The sequence below is a fragment of the Atractosteus spatula genome, chromosome 9 (assembly GCF_055471065.1).
Source record: "Atractosteus spatula isolate fAtrSpa1 chromosome 9, fAtrSpa1.hap1, whole genome shotgun sequence".
NCBI classification, from domain to species: domain Eukaryota; kingdom Metazoa; phylum Chordata; class Actinopteri; order Semionotiformes; family Lepisosteidae; genus Atractosteus; species Atractosteus spatula.
Window position 1 is genome coordinate 13,922,097 of NC_142714.1, and position 18,661 is coordinate 13,940,757.

General features: G+C 36.5%; 1 protein-coding gene across 1 annotated transcript in view; it reads right to left on the bottom strand.

Moving 5' to 3' along the window:
• Positions 1–18,661, bottom strand: part of txndc16 (thioredoxin domain containing 16) — a 68,054-nt gene that overhangs the window by 13,696 nt on the left and 35,697 nt on the right. Inside the window, exons 19-20 of the mRNA XM_088925417.1 lie at positions 12,991–13,157; positions 9,920–10,110 (exon numbers count right to left, since the gene is read on the bottom strand). Coding sequence (XP_088781543.1) covers positions 9,920–10,110; positions 12,991–13,157 — 358 coding nt within the window. The remainder of the gene's footprint in view (positions 1–9,919; positions 10,111–12,990; positions 13,158–18,661) is intronic.

Here is an 18,661-nt window from a genome sequence, read left to right on the forward strand (position 1 = left end):
ATTGTCCACCTTTCATTAACATGGTGAGTGATTTAATTGGAAGGCTCAACATACTGGACCAGTGCTGTTGACTTGTCTGCAAATGATTAAAAGGCATCTTGCATGTTGGGCTAAGAGAGAGATTCAGTGTAAACTACTGCTTCTGGGGCAAGTGCTTAAACTGAAACATTTTTAAAGCCAAAGTAGTTGCTTGTTTTTCACAAGAAACAGTGTAATCAGTGTAGAAATCTTTAGATGTGCTCATCCAATACCAATTGTGTTCTCACCTCCACCTACCTACATATAAAAATCACACTTCGTTTTCACATCTCCTCCTCCGTTTCATCTTCACTCGTGCAGCTGCTTCTTGGGTCATCCCCTAATGGGGGGGGGGGTTGTTTCTCAGGAAATTGCTTTCTGTTCACTGCCACAGCAGATAAACAAAGCAGGGGAGGACTGCACACTGTCACGAGCTGACCAGGCCTGTCTCATCCAGGCCCTGCAGCACACCAAGCTGTTAAACTGGCTTCTTCTAAATCCTTGGATTAATTAGTTACGGAAACACCAAATGAGTTAGATGGACTGAATGCCCCCCTCTAGTCTACAGCTGTTCTTGTTCTCATGTAGATTAATACAAGAATAATACAATTCTGTGATCAGGGTATCTGTGATCGCCATAGCTCTTGAATCAACGGACTCCAACACTGCCAAATGGCAAAGAGATGTATCTCACATGGCCAATAAGATCATGTGAACTGTTTAAAGTTCACTTTCTCCATTATTTTTGGGTTACCAAAGCTAGACAATCTCTACATTTTTTTTTTTACAAATTTATAAAAGGTTTATTTAATTCACTTCAAGTTCTTTTGTCTCATCATCCACTCAATCTAATCCTGATCATGACTGAAATCGCCCACGTAAGCACTTTGGGATCCAGGTACAAGTTATTGTACCAACTTCCAGAGATAAGTAAACTTGTTTCTGTGGCCAGAGGTAAGTCTGTAAATTAAAGCTTTCTACTTCTCCGCAAATAAACCTCATGTTTTGTTATCGTTCCATTTTACATACAACCAATTTCTTTAACTCCTAGCTACATTTGATATATTTTTAATAAAACAGAGGATTGTAAAATAAAATTACAATTCCATAACACAAACAGGGTCAATTTAGTGTAATTTAATGTGCACTTAATAATTAAATAGCTGCAAGCTTTTGAAGAAAATAAAATACAGTAGGATCTCTACATCTACAAATTTAACATTCACCAATTCGCTTATTTGCAATTTGGTCAGATCGACAGGGTCTTTGGATGAAAGAAGAGCATGAAACCGGGCTGAAGGTTGTTAACTGTCAACTTTCAAATTACAGGTAGCTACAGTATGCAACAGACTAACACAGAGAAACACATCTAGTTTGTGAGTGAGGCTCTGCCTCTGCCTGCCCAAGTACCCACTACCCAGGTATTCATGTTCTTTATTTTAACTATACGTTTGTGATGACTATTATAGTTGTTTCTTTTAGTTGATCAATGTTATTTAAATTAAAGTACTAATGCACTGGCTTTAAGTTATCATAAAAAGAAGGGTTACTTATGACTATATACATACTGTTTATACATATCCATATACAGGGGTTGGCAACCTACAGTACAGAATGTGTGCCATTATTGAATGTCACAGAGGTGGAACATGCAATAAAAGACTAATAAGCCAAGAAGCAATTAAGTAAAAAAAAAACCAATAAAAACCATGCTTGACTGGTGTATCTTTGGCCTTATGTCTGTTGATATGAGTCTGAAAATTTGCACATTAACCCCATTTTAAGCATTTTGTATTGTTATTTGAAGATGATTGTGGGTCAAGATGCTTCTTGAGTCAAATGCAGAGTTAGTAGGGTGAGGATAGTGGAGGAAGCTCTGTGCCCAGTTAAACTGCAAATTGTGAAGGGAAAAATAAATTTGTGCATGGGCTTGGTTATCGATAATGTCCAAAAGAAAAATGTATTAATCAATATTTAGCCCCAGTCTTCTTATTCCATGCCTTATTAATACACATCTAGACAATTAACATTTCATTGATACCTTAACCCTTGGATGCAGTTTAAAACAACATGACTAGCTAACCCCCAGCAACAATCACGATGCAAGAACAGCAGTAGCTATATCCTGTGTAGCCAAGGGAAACACTAATATTATTATCAAACTCAAACAGAAAACAAGAAATATTACAATTAAGATAGGGCCTCTTCTTTCTTCTACATCTGTACTCTTTCTTTGCTATCCAAATAGATCATTTCTATAGACAGCATATACACAAATTAATCAGTTCTGAAACCAAAGACATACAGGCGCTTCATGCTTATTGTCTGTAACTTGAGAATTAATATTTTACTTGAGAATTTAATTTGATCAAATGCCCTCTAAAATCTAAATATACTACCCCTGTCTTGAGTGACTGCTGGAAAACTTAATGGTCTTTGAATAATATCTAATTTCCTTAAGTACAATTAATAGAATATCATCAGGCCCAGGTTTAAGTGCTTCTAGCACCTGTAACACTTTTGCCTCTTAGATGGTAATGATATTTAATATAAAACTTTGTGTTTATTCAACCTGTGGCACATTATTGATTTCATTTGTAGTGAACACCTCAGTGGAGTACACATGTATTACATCAACCAGTTATTTTCCATTGTCTAAAAGTTAGACTAGGAGATTTTACTTAATCCTTTATGGTTATTTTGTTGTTGTAATAAAATGTTATTATTTTATGTATTATTATTTTAGTGCATACAATTTCTAGATTGCAGTATTTCTATCTTTAACTTGGCCTTTCTGATACCCTTTTTTACTAAGGTTTAATGTTCATTAAACTCCTTTTCAATAAATGAGTGCTGTTCCTTTTTAGTCCTTTTATAAAACATTTTCGTTTTCTTTTTTATATCTTTCTTATTCAGTTTATTATACCTTCTGGGCCAGTCAATGAAACAGCACTGCTTTATCTCTACAGCTGCTAAAATGAAATCACACTGTCCCTCTAAAACCATCTTCTTATCAGCTCTGTGACATTTTAGCCTGCAATTTAACCCCTAATGGTAGTCAAAATCATCTTGCTTTTACACAAAAGACCCTACAGCTTTAAAATGAAAACATGCAACTTTAGTTTTATACTCTTTGAAAAAGCTAAATCGTGAATAAATCTACAGGTTGCCTGCATGGCAAGCAATTACCTATCCAGATATCTTTTTATATCTGGCTAGTACTTGTATCTTTCACGCTTTAAGTACTCTTGATATATTCAAAATGTACTGATTAGATCATTAATATTTGGCGTATTGACAAATATTTACTTAACCTTGCTTTTGAAGAGATAAGAAAGACACCTGGGAAGTGAGATGATAATATAATTTCTTGTTTTTGTATTTTTGCAAACTATGCAGTCTAGCGGCTTGAAGTTAGCTTTGTGCGCAAATATATAAAGATGCTGCCTGTCCTTGGTCAGTATTTGGTAAGCTGGCTGTACGCCCAGAACATGAAAAGAACTAACTGTTGTCTAGTCTGCAACTTAAATATAATTAATTGGCATGTGTTGCTTTCTTATCATTTGTTTAGAACGTGTCATAGTAACTAGTGTTTTAAGGTATAAAGGACCATCTTCAGCTACTTATTTTTAAGTCTGGTGGTTGCAAGCCGGACTTCCATATTCATATGAAATAAAGAGACTTCTGCTTCACAGACACCTGAACTTTGTCATTTGTATGACACAACACTTTCAGGCTTCCATAAAGCTTTCCAGAAGTACTCTGGGATGTTCTTGAAAGTATCCTGCAATACTTTCCAAAATTCACCCAAGTTGTTTTAAATTTCATATTTAACTTTCACAGCATGGGTGGCTTTGAAGATGTGCTTCAAATTTCTTGAAGGCCATGAAATCCCTCTAGATTTTCCAACAGCCTCTTGACATTCTTTCCATCAGCATCCTGGGACTGCTGGCATGTCATTCCTTGTCCTATCAGATGCAATCCTGAGAGAATGGTTAGAAGATATTTGTCAGAAGTTTGGCTACTTTAAATTCTGGACCCCAACACTCTTCCCTGCCTGAGATTTGCTGCTTGCTTTGCTGTAGCTGTAATACCCTGACTGTTATACAACTTGCAAGTTTACCTTTGAACAATCAGCCATTGATAAATGCCAAAGGCTCAAATTAGAACTTGTTTGTTAAGATCAGTGGTTTCTAGTATGGTATCATACCTGTTCCCTTTTTCAGTCATTTTTGTGTTGCTGGCAAATTTCATCAAAGGCTCCAAGCAGCTACTGTACATGTCCACTGAGCCCCTTCTAAGTGGTAATTTGTGTCTTCACAAACAGTAAAATATGCTAACACTTGTACTTGCAGCAAAGTCATTTACAAGATTTACTGGATCTTCATTTATCACGAAGAGGACAGTGGTTTTTAATTATTTTTGTATAGTTTACTTCTATTTTTTTTGCAAATTACACTGTGAGCCAAGCCAGGTTGCTGGCTATAGATTGATGTAGGCTTTTATAGCTTAAAACTTTGATTTAAACTATTTCTAGATGTTTTCATGTGTTATTTTCTTTTGAAGAGCCATCATATTCACCACAAGTTTCAAACTCTAACCTTGCAACCAGGACATCATCCTAGGACTAGGATTTATGGAATCACAGCTCACCTACAGTTGATATACAGATCCAGCCATTCAGAAAGCACAGTGGATTTCGCCGTAGTTTGTAGTTCAGTGGCTGCGGGACACTGCAGCTTTTTTAAAATACTCGGTTGTGGGGCTGCACTACTTTGTAAAACTGCCAGGAGGAGCAGTGGAAGTGTAACGTGGCATGTGGAGCATTTGGGCTGTCCCCAGAAAACGCCCGTTTCGAATCTCAGGTAATTTCTGAGGGACAATCTTTTTCCAAATATAGAATTAAAGTTATATACTGTTTAGACTTTTATTAATTTTAAACTGTGTATTACAGCATGTTAAATATTGAACTAATTAAAAAGTAGGTAGATTTCATTAAAGCAAGATTGCTCAGTTGGATTTATAAAAAAGTTTATTATTATACTGTAGCTTGTGAATGTCATGTGCCTCTTTCAGGTTTACATCCATATATATATCCATATTTGGTGCATAAAATATCCATATATTTTATGCACCAAAGTCTAACTTGGTAACTTACAGTGGGTTATGGTTTTAACGTGCTTGTTCTAACATTATAAAGTTTATGTAATGTACTTCACAAAAAGCTATAAAGTTTGATCCTTTTCTAAGAATACAGTACATATTAAGAACACCTCTTGCTGTTATTGTAAAAAGTTATGTAATTTTTTGCAAAGTTATTGACATCTGGAATATCATGTCTCAAAAATAGGTGTTTAATTAAGAAAGTGAAGGTTATGAAAATCGTAGAAAACAAATCACTCTGAAAAAGATACAAGAACTTTAAATTATTATTTACTATTATTATTATTTTGTGATATATAAAAAACTTAAAAATTATTGTTAATATAGTGTACATAATATTTACTATTTTATTTTTTAAAACGAGTCTTTGTTAGAAGAAAAACTTGTGCCCTAAGCTGGAATGGAACTCAGATCTCCTAGATGGAGACCTATCCACCAAACCCACTGCACCAAGGGGCGGCTTGGAAACGAAAAACTTAAAATGTTTTGAAAGAAAAAATAAAACATGTACACAAAGAAAGTAGACTATGGTAATACTACCAGCTATATAAATATATTATATTTAGTCCCTTAAATTAATATCGTTATTAATTTCTTTAGTTCCGTGATTCCATATTATATTCCCTATTAAGTGGATTCTAAAATGTATACGTTTTTTTACTGAAATAACAAAAGCAAGTATTCATAGAAAAGGTTAAAACATTATAGCTTTTTACAAACTATATAAACTCAATATAGTCAGAACGAGCTCATCAAAAATGTTCCAAAATAACCACAGTAAGTGACTGACTTTGATGCATAAAATGTTTATGGAGAAAGTGGAATACTGTTGTGTACTTTTTATTTAAGCTATCAGTTCCAGCCATATACAGTATGTATAATATATTTATATTCCTAAATTAATACTGTGTATAATGATATGATGTTCAGAGACTTTATGCTCCTGTTATTTTTATGCTCAGGTACTAAAATTTCCCTTTAATTACAAAATTTCATATTAATATTCCATATTGATGTGATTTAAACATGCACAGTAGAGACATTAAACAAAGCAATTGTTTCACTAACAAATAATACACCACAAGTGCCACCTGTGAATCATCTTTGGCCAGTTTATCACGTACTGTGGCCACCTGTAGCTCAAAATCCGCGGTATGGGGTTTTACCACGCATTTTGAATGACTACATCTGTAATTCTTAAATGTCTTATATGTCTTATACCACTTAAATGTGTTAGAAATGTTTTGCTTCAGTGTAAAAAGAGTAAAAACCTGGAAAAAGAGTAAACATGCACGAGATTTAAGAACGAGGTTCTGAAGCAGAAAGAGTTTTCTTCTTCATGATCCTAAATTGTCTTAAAGAGCTACAGAAATTAGAATTTATCAAGCCAATCTTGGCATGAAGCAGACAAACTGTTGAATGAGAAGAGTAAACAACTTCTGCAATCCTTGCCAACAGAACAATATGCCCAAATTACACAAATGCACACACTTGGCTTCTCTTCTGCTTTCTTAAAACCAAGACTGATATGATCTTCTAAGTTTTTCAAATAACATAATAATTTCCACAACGTGACATTATCCATGTAGAACATGTGTAAATTTGTAAACACATTACATGTTTGTTTTGTCAGAGGAACTGCAGATTTCACTTACAGCTTTGTAAGATTGTATTCATCTTGTATTCAGACCATGCAAATTCAATTGCTTGAATTTCAAATTTGTAGAGAAAAAAGGAAGGTGACAGGAAAAAAGGACTCATCACCATGTTTAATATTCTACATGTAAGCAGTTCCTAGTCTTCAATACTTTTATTAATGAGTAACATGCAGCAACATATAATTTCTTCAATTTTACTTCAAAATAAAAACCAAAGAAAGTAGGGTTGAAGAGCTTAACAAAATAAACAATGATTAACACCCTGTGGTTATGCTGATTATATCAAAGAAACAGTGAATATCAATATTGTCAATGTTCGTGCAGTTACAGGTGATCAATAAGATCAAAATATAAGAGGTGCCTCAAGCGATGGGGCCTGTGTTGGTGAACTTCTATCGCTGCACCAACGAGAGCATCCTCACCAACGGGATAACCGTGTGGTACGGCAACACCTCTTCTCGAGAAAGAAAGGCACTGCAGAGAATGGTCAATATGGCCCAGAAGATCATCGGCTGCGGTCTCACCGAGATTAAACAGCTCTATGAGGACCGCTGCCGTGGTAGAATTCTGGCCATCACAGAGGACAGTCACCACCCCGGGCATGAGCTCTTCACCCCACTGCCCTCAGGCAAGAGATATAAGAGCATACGGACACTTACCACTAGATTCTTCAATAGCTTCTATCCACAAGCAGTGAGATTGGCGAACACATTTAGCCATCCCCCTCGGACCACACCTACACCATCACCATCTACCTCGTTATGATTTCTTATTTATTGCACATCTCCAGTCATTGTTTACACGTCTGTATTGTTTACATTCAAACTGTCTACATGTTTACTTGTACATTGTCTACTGTTTGTTTGTATATTGTCTTGATGCACTGTTTGCACTTTGTGTTTTTACACTTGTTTTACAATCGAGAGACTTTCTGTAAGTAAGAATTCCATTGTACCAGTACATGTACCGGTTACATATGGTAATAAAGTTCAAGTTCAAGAAAACATTTCAGAAGACCCAGCGATATATGTTTAAACTATTATATTACACCCCTGAGCAAAATGCAATGGGGGGGGCAGAGCTTTTTCTGTTGCATATGTTTTGAACTTCCTGTTCCTGGCATACAGTACCATATTTTGTAACATGGAGGAGCTGCCTTTATGAAACATCTCTGTATAGGTAAAAAAAAACATACAAACAATGTGTACAACATATGGATTCAATCAACTGGATGAAACAGTCAATGCCATGATACATCATGAACAAAAACAGATATTACTGTTCTGGAATCAGTCCAGAGAAGAGCAGCCACATACAGTATATATTCCTGACTGAAAAGGAATGTCCTACTAGTCCCTATTGGGATACAAGAACCAAATCTTTTCAGTTATTAGGGCTCCTTCAAGTATTCGAAATCCACCAAGGCATCGACAAAATCCACAGTGGAAATGTATTAAAAATGCAATCTTCTTTACACAAAGGGTAGTGGGAATCCAAAACAGACTACCTCAAATCCTTTTAGGAAAACGTGTTTCTGATAAAGGTTTATCAGAACATTTCAGTTTTTCATCAATTTTTGGAAGTCTGTTCAGTTTCCCACACAAACCTATTTTTTCCCCTTAAAGGAATGCATTCAAACTAGCCAAAACCATTTTTCCCCTTGAAATGGACCTTATGTGGAGCTACTTTGCCAATTTGTCATAATAAGGTTCTCCTTGAAGGAGCCTGAATTTCTAAACATTTGATGAAGGTCTGGTTCCATTTAAACTGCACTGTAGAGTAGCTTTATTAACCAAAAGTACTTTATTAAAGTTTATGATTCATTTTGTGCACAACATCAGTATGAAATGCAAGATCTACTTCATAGAACAATGCTTCTTCATGTACTTTAACTGACAAAGAATCACCAGGATCATCAGAGGTAACGTCTTTATTTTACAGGATGACCTCTCAACTGGAATGTTTTTTCCAGACACCTCCCTCCCATCAAATCATACTGATGACCACCCAATCTGTGCAGCCTTGTTGCTCACAGTTCCCATAACCACCCACAGCTACAGTACCATGCACACCAGGCACCTTTTCCTGTAACATCACCTGCAAACACAGTATGTATCCAGTGCCACGCATTATACAGGGCCCCTATGGCTATTTTAAAGATATCTAGATAATACCATGTATATGGAGTAACCTCATTTACTGCATCTCTTGCAGAAAGTGCCCTGTCACTTACATGCCTGGTTGATCATTTCAGAGAACATGTCAGAGCAGTGAGAATAAAAGATCCCTCTAAGCAGATGATTGGTCCTTTTACAGAGATTTCAAGCCTCAAACTCTAGAAAACACTCAGAAGCCAACATTTTACTTTAACTTGAACCACAGTTTCCTACTTTTCCTGCTGACAGCCTATTTCATTTTAAATCTTTTTCTTCATTTGAACACTCTTACCTGTGTGCCCATTCTCACCTACTCTGTCCTATGTTCTTGTGTTTTATATTTCTCCTACCTTAGTCTCTCTTCCTCAATTTATTTTTATATAGCGCCTTTCACAACAAGGTTGCCCCAAGGCACTTAACAATACAAGTGACCATACATGTTGCGAATACAGATTCAACAGCTGAAACACTGTTACTCTTCCATACTTTTCAACATGGGATTAACATTTAATTGTCCCAAAGACTCACCAAGTTAGCAACTTAGAAAGAATAAAACATTCTCAAGGGATCATTCACCACCAGAAGCAATTACTCAGTAACAACACCTGTGCCCCAGGGCACTGTTTCATATTCTGATGAAACAGAACTAATTGTGCTGGAATCTAGCTCTTGTTATTGCTACCCAGTCCAAGAAATCCTTGATCAGGAATGGGTAACTTTTGTCTCCGGCATCCGGAGAACTGCAGGCTTTACATGTACTATTCAAAATGCAAGTCAAACTGATCTCTGGACCGACCTCAGGTGAATTAAGAGAAACAGTTTGATTAAAGATTTAAGATCACATCCACAATGAAACCAAAGCGTCCCTGGACCATAGTTGTCCTTCCTGCCCTAGAGTTTAACTTGAAAATCGTGTTTTCTTACCTGCAGGCTGCTCTTCTTTTCTCTTCACTCTGCTGAGCCAATGCAGAATAGAGTCGGCCAACATGGGCTTTCCAGTGGGAAACTCAAACACCTCTCCACCGGAGCCCAGCTCTGACAGCAGCAAGACAGGGAGCAGCGGGACATAGCCCAGATATGACTCTAGGATTGCCTTCCCAGCTGGCGTTCGGCCACTAAAACACAGGAGAGAGATCGTCAGAGACGGGCATCAACTTGCTCAGAACCAGGGCATTGCAATAGCACAGGCAAACCCCAACAACCTGGTGCCACTACACAGAACCAACACAGGCACATTATGCCTAGGTGAAACAGCAACAGTACTGATTGATCAGTCTACAGACGTGCCGCAGCAGAGATCAGGTTTCATCCAGTCTTTCATCACCCACTTTATAAAAAAGCCAATAGGACTAACTTGTCAACAATTGTGGTCATGCCATAGTGTGAGGTTTTGGTGAGTTTCCAGAATTTCTGTCTTTACAGGTACATAAAATGACTCCTAAAGAGTTGTATACAATTATTCTGAAAATCAAAATGAAAGAATATGACAATATTAAGACAAAGGTTATTTTCAGCCTATGCACTGTAGGGGGAAGCTCTAGTAAGCTTAACATGTCAATGGAAAGTAATTTAATTCACCAAATAAAAATAATGTAAAACTTATACGCAAAATCAGACATTTTCAAATACCTGGGCGTTTTTTTTTTCTCCACATTAATTTCAATTAGCAATACTAAAATTTAATTATTGAATAAATAAATTACTATTCTGAAATTGGCCACTTGAAATAAAATTATTTGATTTACTCAGAATAAAAAGTCTAAAATGTTTTTTAACTGGCAAAAGAAAAGAATATACAAGTGCTATTTCCATGGAACTGTTTTTCAGAAACCCAGACTAATTTTAAAACTTTCTCATGGGGATTATGTTTTCTTTTAGAAGGTTAGTCAGTAACCCTGGAATAAACACATTTCAGAAATTATAGAGTGCAGTAGCTCTTCTATACTAAGAACTAAGTGTTTAAAATGATTAACAATGATTGATAATGGCCAGGAACTGAAAACAAATTCCTGGAACTCTTCAACTCCTTTGAGTCAACCCCTTGGAAATGTTTCTGATATGGGACCTTAATTAGCAGGATTTCCTAGAAAAGAGTTCTTTAACACCAAACCAGGCCACTATAAATTGGACCCATCCTAACACCTCCAGTGAAGAGCCTAAATTCAACTCTTCAGCTCCAAAAGGGAGACACATCTGGAATTAGAACCCAGAGAATGTCATGAATTACTGACAGGGCCTGAGTGACCCACCAAAGAGGAACATGCCATGTAGGGACGCCCACGAAATTCAAAGATGTCATGACCAATTACTCATCGGGATGCAACTCAAAAGTCACACAGCTGTTTGCGATGGTCTCTGGGATCCTGGCAACTTGACAGCAAACTTATCGCTTGACTTCTATCTCCGCTGTCTGAACCACAGCTACAACAAACCGGCTGAAGGTACTGTAACTGCCAGGCAGAAACAACTAAATAATATCAATATGAAAAAAAAAACTGAATATCAATGAATATTCGGTGCAGCAGATTCAAAATACTCAAAGCGAACTTTGTAAGTATTTCCACAATAAAGTCTCAACTTGTGGGACTTTTACAACCTGATCAGTCTGGGCAAACATCCTCAATTCAGATGAGTAGTGGATATTTATCTTTTGAGTTTTAGAAATATTGGTGTTTGTATGAGCCTAATTATTTATGATAATGCTAACCCGAGTATTATTGTAATACATAACGTTATAGATAATGCTAAACTATGCTAACCCAAGTATTATTGTCAATGTATTTTAATTCTTTTTTTATAGCTCTATATTTTTTTATACTATCCATATCAAATGGATGATCAATCCCTAATTATAATGACTGATCATCCATTGATCCATACTCTTAAATTGGTTTATCTTGCACAATTTATCATTGTATTAATAACATTGTGTTTTGCATTTTTTGATTTCCTGTGTGTACTCACTGTACTTATTAATTCATAGTAACCATAAGGTCTTCTATGAATTTACTGTCCCAATTACTAATTGTCTCTGACCACCAAATCACTACAAAGCAATGTTGAAAGGTCGCTAATCCATGTCGCAGGAGGCAAAGTAGACGTGAAAAATTTATAAAGTTACCTAAATTTAAATACTAAAAAATGAACAGAACTTGAAATGCTTCTGGCACAATAGTGTTCATAAGGCATTCTCTACGAGGCAGAGAGATCTAGCTATATGGAATTTAAAAGTTACATTTAGAAAGAAAATGTCACTGAAAATGATGTATTGGTGTTCCACAAACAAAAGTAAAAGTGCATTACTGATTATCTCTGAAAATTATCAAGAACACGCAATGACTCATTCCAGAGATCAGACTTCTTTAATAGTCCAACCACAGCATCGGCAAAAGGTAAATTTAGAAGAGCCACTTCCTCTTCAGAGTAATGAGACAGCTACACAATCTAACTTTTACTAAGCACATGCCAAGCTCCATTTAAAGGTTTCTGGAGTTTGATCATTAGATATATGGAATTGAAGGGAAGAAACAGAGGAAGGGGAGGATGAACAGTCTACCAGAGCACTGATAACATTCTGAGGTGGAAATGTTATCAATTATAACAAAAAATAAAATACTTAAAAAGAGTCTTTAAAGTTGATTAAGTGTGTGTATGTGCAGGTATTACAATATTTCTAAGGACAGGAGATGAGAAGACGTTGTCACAAAAATTGTAGCTCCAGAAAAAATGGTTTCTGAAAAAAAAACATTTCAGAAAAACAGGACCAGTGAGACAGTCCTCACAAAGTGAAATTACTTTTCTTATTAATCAAATGCCATCTTCTTTAGAAGCTGAAAGTGACAGTACTACTTGTTTCAGGTCTGCTACAGGTCACCCAATGATGGACTTTATTTTGGCACAGTGCAGAATTAAAAATACAAATAAAAAGAGAGGCAGTGGGAGGGCCCTCACACACGTACAGAAACACAAACCTGTGTGGCTGGACAGACACTTACAAATGGATCCAGCAGGGGAGGTAGGAGTCCAGCTGCCCTTTACCCATCAGGCTCTGCAACTCCCGTCGAATGCCTTCACTCTTTCCATCTTCTTCCTCCACAAACAGCATCAGCAGAGGCTTTCCCAGCTCCAGGTAAGCCGGCAAGTTCTCTACTGTCAGCTCCGGCTGTCACAGACAGAGAGAGACCTGCTTTAAGACTCATGTCTTTGAAAAACGTAGACATGAATTGCACGATGGCATATTGTTTTTATTTTCAACACCTCTGTGTGAAACACGTTCAAGTCAACCTAGACTTACCAAGAAAGCAGTAAGTGGAAGACATGATTTTATAGGTGACTCAAGCATTTCTTTGTTGTGCAAACTTAGTACAATTAAATGTACTAACTTAGGTCTCCAAAATGTTCTAGGTTTAAGAGGTCAAAAGTCTTATTTCTTCAAAGTCTACACAGATTTTTACCTTTCTATCTCAAATGATTTTTTTTTCTAAAGAAGCAACTGACTGCCAGTAACACTCTGTTGAATGGACACCAGAACAACAATGCACTGCTCTGTTAGTAGACACTGCCATCAAATGGTAATATAAAGACAGTGCATTGTTCAGCACTGTAATGGTGTTTCCCAAGAATCCCTGGAGAAGGATTGGACTACTGTTCAGATATTTCAAAGGTACTGTTCTGCTGTTCTCAGGCAAGCACAAAGTGCCATGGTTGTGTTTGGGGAAAAATATATTTATTTAAGCCATCTGGCTGAGTTGTAACAAGGGCAGTTCAACTCTGCAATTGTTAATTTCCATTGTCTACACTCAATTCTGAGCAAAAAGTCTGGATCTGAATTTATATATTGCCACTTTGCTGTGAATTATGAAAAGTAGTTGTGGTCGTGCCATACAATAATGATGACAGGTACACCATTCTTGCAGAACAGGTACTTCCCGTCTTGCAGAACAGCAAGTATTCTTGAAATTGCAAACAATCAGTCTGGTATTTTAAAGATACTGGTACTAAAATAAATTTACTAGACTGCTTACTACACGTAAATTACACAAGTCAGTAACATGCAGTAAAGTGTAGAAGTTTCATTATACAGTATGGATTCACACTAATCACATCTTTAATATGGCCATTGTACATGTCATTTCATAGGCTAACTTTGGGCACATACAGTGTTTGTTTTCCTGGATGAACAACCATTCAATGCATAACATAGTTATGAATAAGAAAAACAGCACCCACCCAGTATCTTTATCAAGAACCCATGCCTGCATAATACAAAGGTAAAAGTAAATGAATCCTGTTACAGGAACAGTAGTTACAGGAACAGCACATGAAGAGAACAAACAGCCCCACATATGTTTTGCTTAGCTGAGTTCATCAAAACACAGCTGCAGAAGAAGAAATATCTGTAAGTTACTGTAACTTACTACAATGAAATGGCCTTTTGCTTAATAATAAAAAGTATAACAAATAAAGTTCCTATAAGTGAACGTGCTTGAACTAAGCACAATGCAGCTGAAATAAAAAAAAACTCTAGTCAGCCTGGAATTCTCTGTGTCAATTTTGTATTCTTGTCAGTATATGTCTGGATCTTGATCTGGGTTCCAGTGTTTATTTTGGACTCACACCTGAAAACCCTCCCATAATACACTTATGAACTACTGTAGTTGCTGCACTGAAACGGGTTGAAATTAAAATTAATCACTACATACTGTATGTGTTAAATTGGGATCTGTTGTTTAATTATGCCAAAGAAAAATAACAGAAAAAATTTAGTTTTTTTAAAAAGGACAAAGTTTTTTGTACATATGGTTAATGTTAACTGCTTTGATGCAATCTTTATGTTACTATCTTCAAAAAGTGCATATTAATAAATAAAACTATACTGACAATCTATTTGACAACAACATGGTTAAATAATTCACTATTTGCCAAATTATACAAAATACCTTTAACCCAAGCATCAGAATGATGAGTTTAATGAGCATTTTTTTATTAAACACCAATATTCAGCCTGGATCTTTTATATTGCTTAATTTAAAAGTTAAGGTCATTCTATTTAAGGAAAGATCTGAAATTTAATCTGGTCTCAACTGTACATGTGGTGATTTGATTTCAATTTATATTCGGGACAAGTATTTTCTGTAATTTGACTTAAGTGTTGTTTACTTTGTGAACCACTTTATTCTTAAATGAAATCCCAAGGCTTCCATCAAAGTCCTGAAGGCTGAATTTACACAGTTTATTGCAAAGGCAGGAACAGAATACTCAAGGTCGATTCTGAAAAATGCTGATTTGGACCTAGAGATTTTGTTCTTAGTGCACTGAAATCATCAACAATGCTCAGCAGTTAAGGAGGCAGACATCAAAATCATAGAAAGATGGAAAGATTGAGTAAGCGGCTATAAACAAGTTATAACAAAGCTGAATATGCATGTGCCTAAAGGCCATTATAAATAGCAAACATTTTGGCCTGTTTGTAGACTGCTGGAGAGAGAAACATTAACTGCATTTAAGGAAAACATAACGTAAACACATGTAGAACTGACCACAGATATTCTCAAAGCCAGTGGCAGAATGGAACAGGTTGAGTCAACAGGAGATGGTGATATGAGATGCCCTTTAATAAAGCCTCTTTAATCAAGATGTACTAATTTGGACATACATCTAGCATAATAGCACCTTATCATACATCTTGATGTCAGAGTAAGTTGGCGAGATGGGACGATATCTTGCACAAAGCAAAGGATCTTTTTTCAGTAACAGGGATGTAATGGCAATATTAACTTCCCTTCCTCAATGGCAGTACTGCATGACATTTCAAGCAGAACATGTCCTAAATGGGGCCAAAAGGTCTGATAAAATTAGTGAAGAAAGCTGTGAAAGGTGGTTGATTTACCATTTTCCATATCCTAAACTGTCTACCCGATAGGGATATAAAAAATTCTAATATAGCTGCATCTACAAGAGAAAGACCAGGTAAAGAAGGCATTGTAGATGTGTCAAGACAATTTTCCTGATCATTTTGCAAGTCCTACAGTATATACAGTATATAACTGTTACTCATATTATTTGTTATATTATTCATGCATAATATTTAGTGGTGTGAAAAAGTGTTTGCCCCCTTCCCGATTTCTTATTTTTTTGCATGTTTGTCACACTGAAATGTTTCATATCCTCAAACAGATTGAAATATTAGACCAAGATAACACAAGTAAACACAAAATGCAGTTTTTATTATTAAGGGGAAAAAAAATCCAAACCTACATGGCCCTGTGTAAAAAAGTGAATGCCCCCTAAGCCACCCTTAGCAGCAACTGGTTGGGCCACCCTTAGCAGCACCAACTGCAATCAAGTGTTTGCGATAACTGGCAATGAGTCTTTTACAGCGCTGTGGAGGAATTTTGGCCCACTCATCTTTGCAGAATTGTTGTAATTCAGCCACATTGGAGGGTTTTCGAGCCTTAACCGCTTTTTTAAGGTCATGCCACAACATCTCAATCGGATTCAGGTCAGGACTTTGACTAGGCCACTCCAAAGTCTTCATTTTGTTTTTCTTAAGCCATTCAGAGGTGGACTTGCTGGTGCGTTTTGGATCATTGTCCTGCTGCAGAACCCAAGTGCGCTTCAGCTTGAGGTCACGAATAGATGGGCGGACATTCTCCTTCAGGATTTTTTGGTAGACAGCAGAATTCATGGTTCCATTTACCACAGCAAGTCTTCCAGGTCCTGAAGCAGCAAAACAGCCCCAGACCATCACACTACCACCACCATATTTTACTGTTGGTATGATGTTCCTTTTCTGAAATGCTGTGTTACTTTTACGCCAGATGTAATGGGAGACACACACCTTCCAAAAAGTTCAACTTTTGTCTCATCAGTCCACAGAGTATTTTCCCAATCATCAAGATGTTTTCTGGCAAAACTGAGACGAGCCTTTATGTTCTTTTTCCTCAGCAGTGGTTTTCGTCTTGGAACTCTGCCATGCAGGCCATTTTTGCCCAGTCTCTTTCTTATGGTGGAGTCATGAACACTGACCTTAACTGAGGCAAATGAAGCCTGCAGTTCTTTGGATGTTGTTGTGGGGTTTTTTCTGACCTCTTGGATGAGTCGTCGCTGCGCTCTTGGGGTAATTTTGGTTGGCCGGCCACTCCTGGGAAGGTTCACCACTGTTCCATGTTTTCGCCATTTGTGGATAATGGCTCTCACTGTGGTTCGCTGGAGTCCCAAAGCTTTAGAAATGGCTTTATAACCTTTTCCAGACTGATAAATCTCAATTACTCTGTTTCTCATTTGTTCCTGAATTTCTTTTTGTCTACTTCACTTTGTCAGGCAGGTCCTATTTAAGTGATTTCTTGATTGAGAACAGGTGTGGCAGTAATCAGGCCTGGGTGTGGCTAGAGAAATTGAACTCAGCTTTCCAAAGATGTGATAAACCACAGTTGATTTATGTTTTAACAGGGGGGGCAATCGCTTTTTCACACAGGGCCATGTAGGTTTGGATTTTTTTTCCCCTTAATAATAAAAACCTTCATTTAAAAACTGCATTTTGTGTTTACTTGTGTTATCTTTGTCTAATATTTCAATTTGTTTGATGATCTGAAACATTTCAGTGTGACAAACATGCAAAAAAATAAGAAATCAGGAAGGGGGTAAACACTTTTTCACACCACTGTATACTATACAAGAAAAAATATATAACATGGATATAATAAACATACATTTGTTATTAAGTTTTCACAGGACCTGAAAGGAATACCTCAAGTGTCAGTTTAAAAGCAAAATGAAAATATTAATTGCTGTGGAGTCTCAAAGCTAGCAAATATCTTTGTCAATTGTCATTTAAGTTACAATTCTGCATACGAGAAACTGGGTATGATGATTTTCTTCTAACAAAGTGGACGTCAAATACAGAAGCTTCGTAAAAGGTGAGCTATTGAACATGCACTATCGGAGCCAATGTGCTTTCCAATTCAGTAATTCCCCCTAGTCAATATTTATGCAGTTGCAAGTCAAGTACATATGGTAGAATTATCTTTAATAAAGTTTTTGACCATGGGAAGATGTTTCAGTTAGAAGAAATCTGCAAAAATTGGTATGGTTACTGTATAAATACTTGGGCAGACCTACTGTAGGTAGTTTATCACAGAAAAAAATGGGGCATTCTGCTCTTTTGACTTTGACCTGTAAAGTATATAACTCATGACAGCATTCATACCTGCAAAAATGCTAACAAAATCTATCAAATACTTATTAAGATAATAGTTTTCATATACTGTATGCTAGTCTCCTCAGTTAGTTAGTTATGAGCATTAGAGGCTGAACACACTGTCAAAGAGGAATAATGTCTTGATTGAACAAAATATACTGTACATAACAGATTGCTAAGCAAGAAAAGAGAAAACATATCAGTGATAGAAAAAAAGCACTTTACACTTTAACTAGGTAACAACACCACCCCACCCCTAAAAACATAAAGAGCCCCCTTAAAGAAAACCCCAAAGGAAGATGGGAACCACATTCCTTGGATGGGATATACTGTACTGTACATTACTGTTGATCGCACACATTGGATAGCACAGAAACACATTGACAAGAATGGAGGGAGGCAGCAGGAGCTCTAACTCAGAGGTACCATCCTACTATACCGATTACATAAACTCTTATATGCTGTTT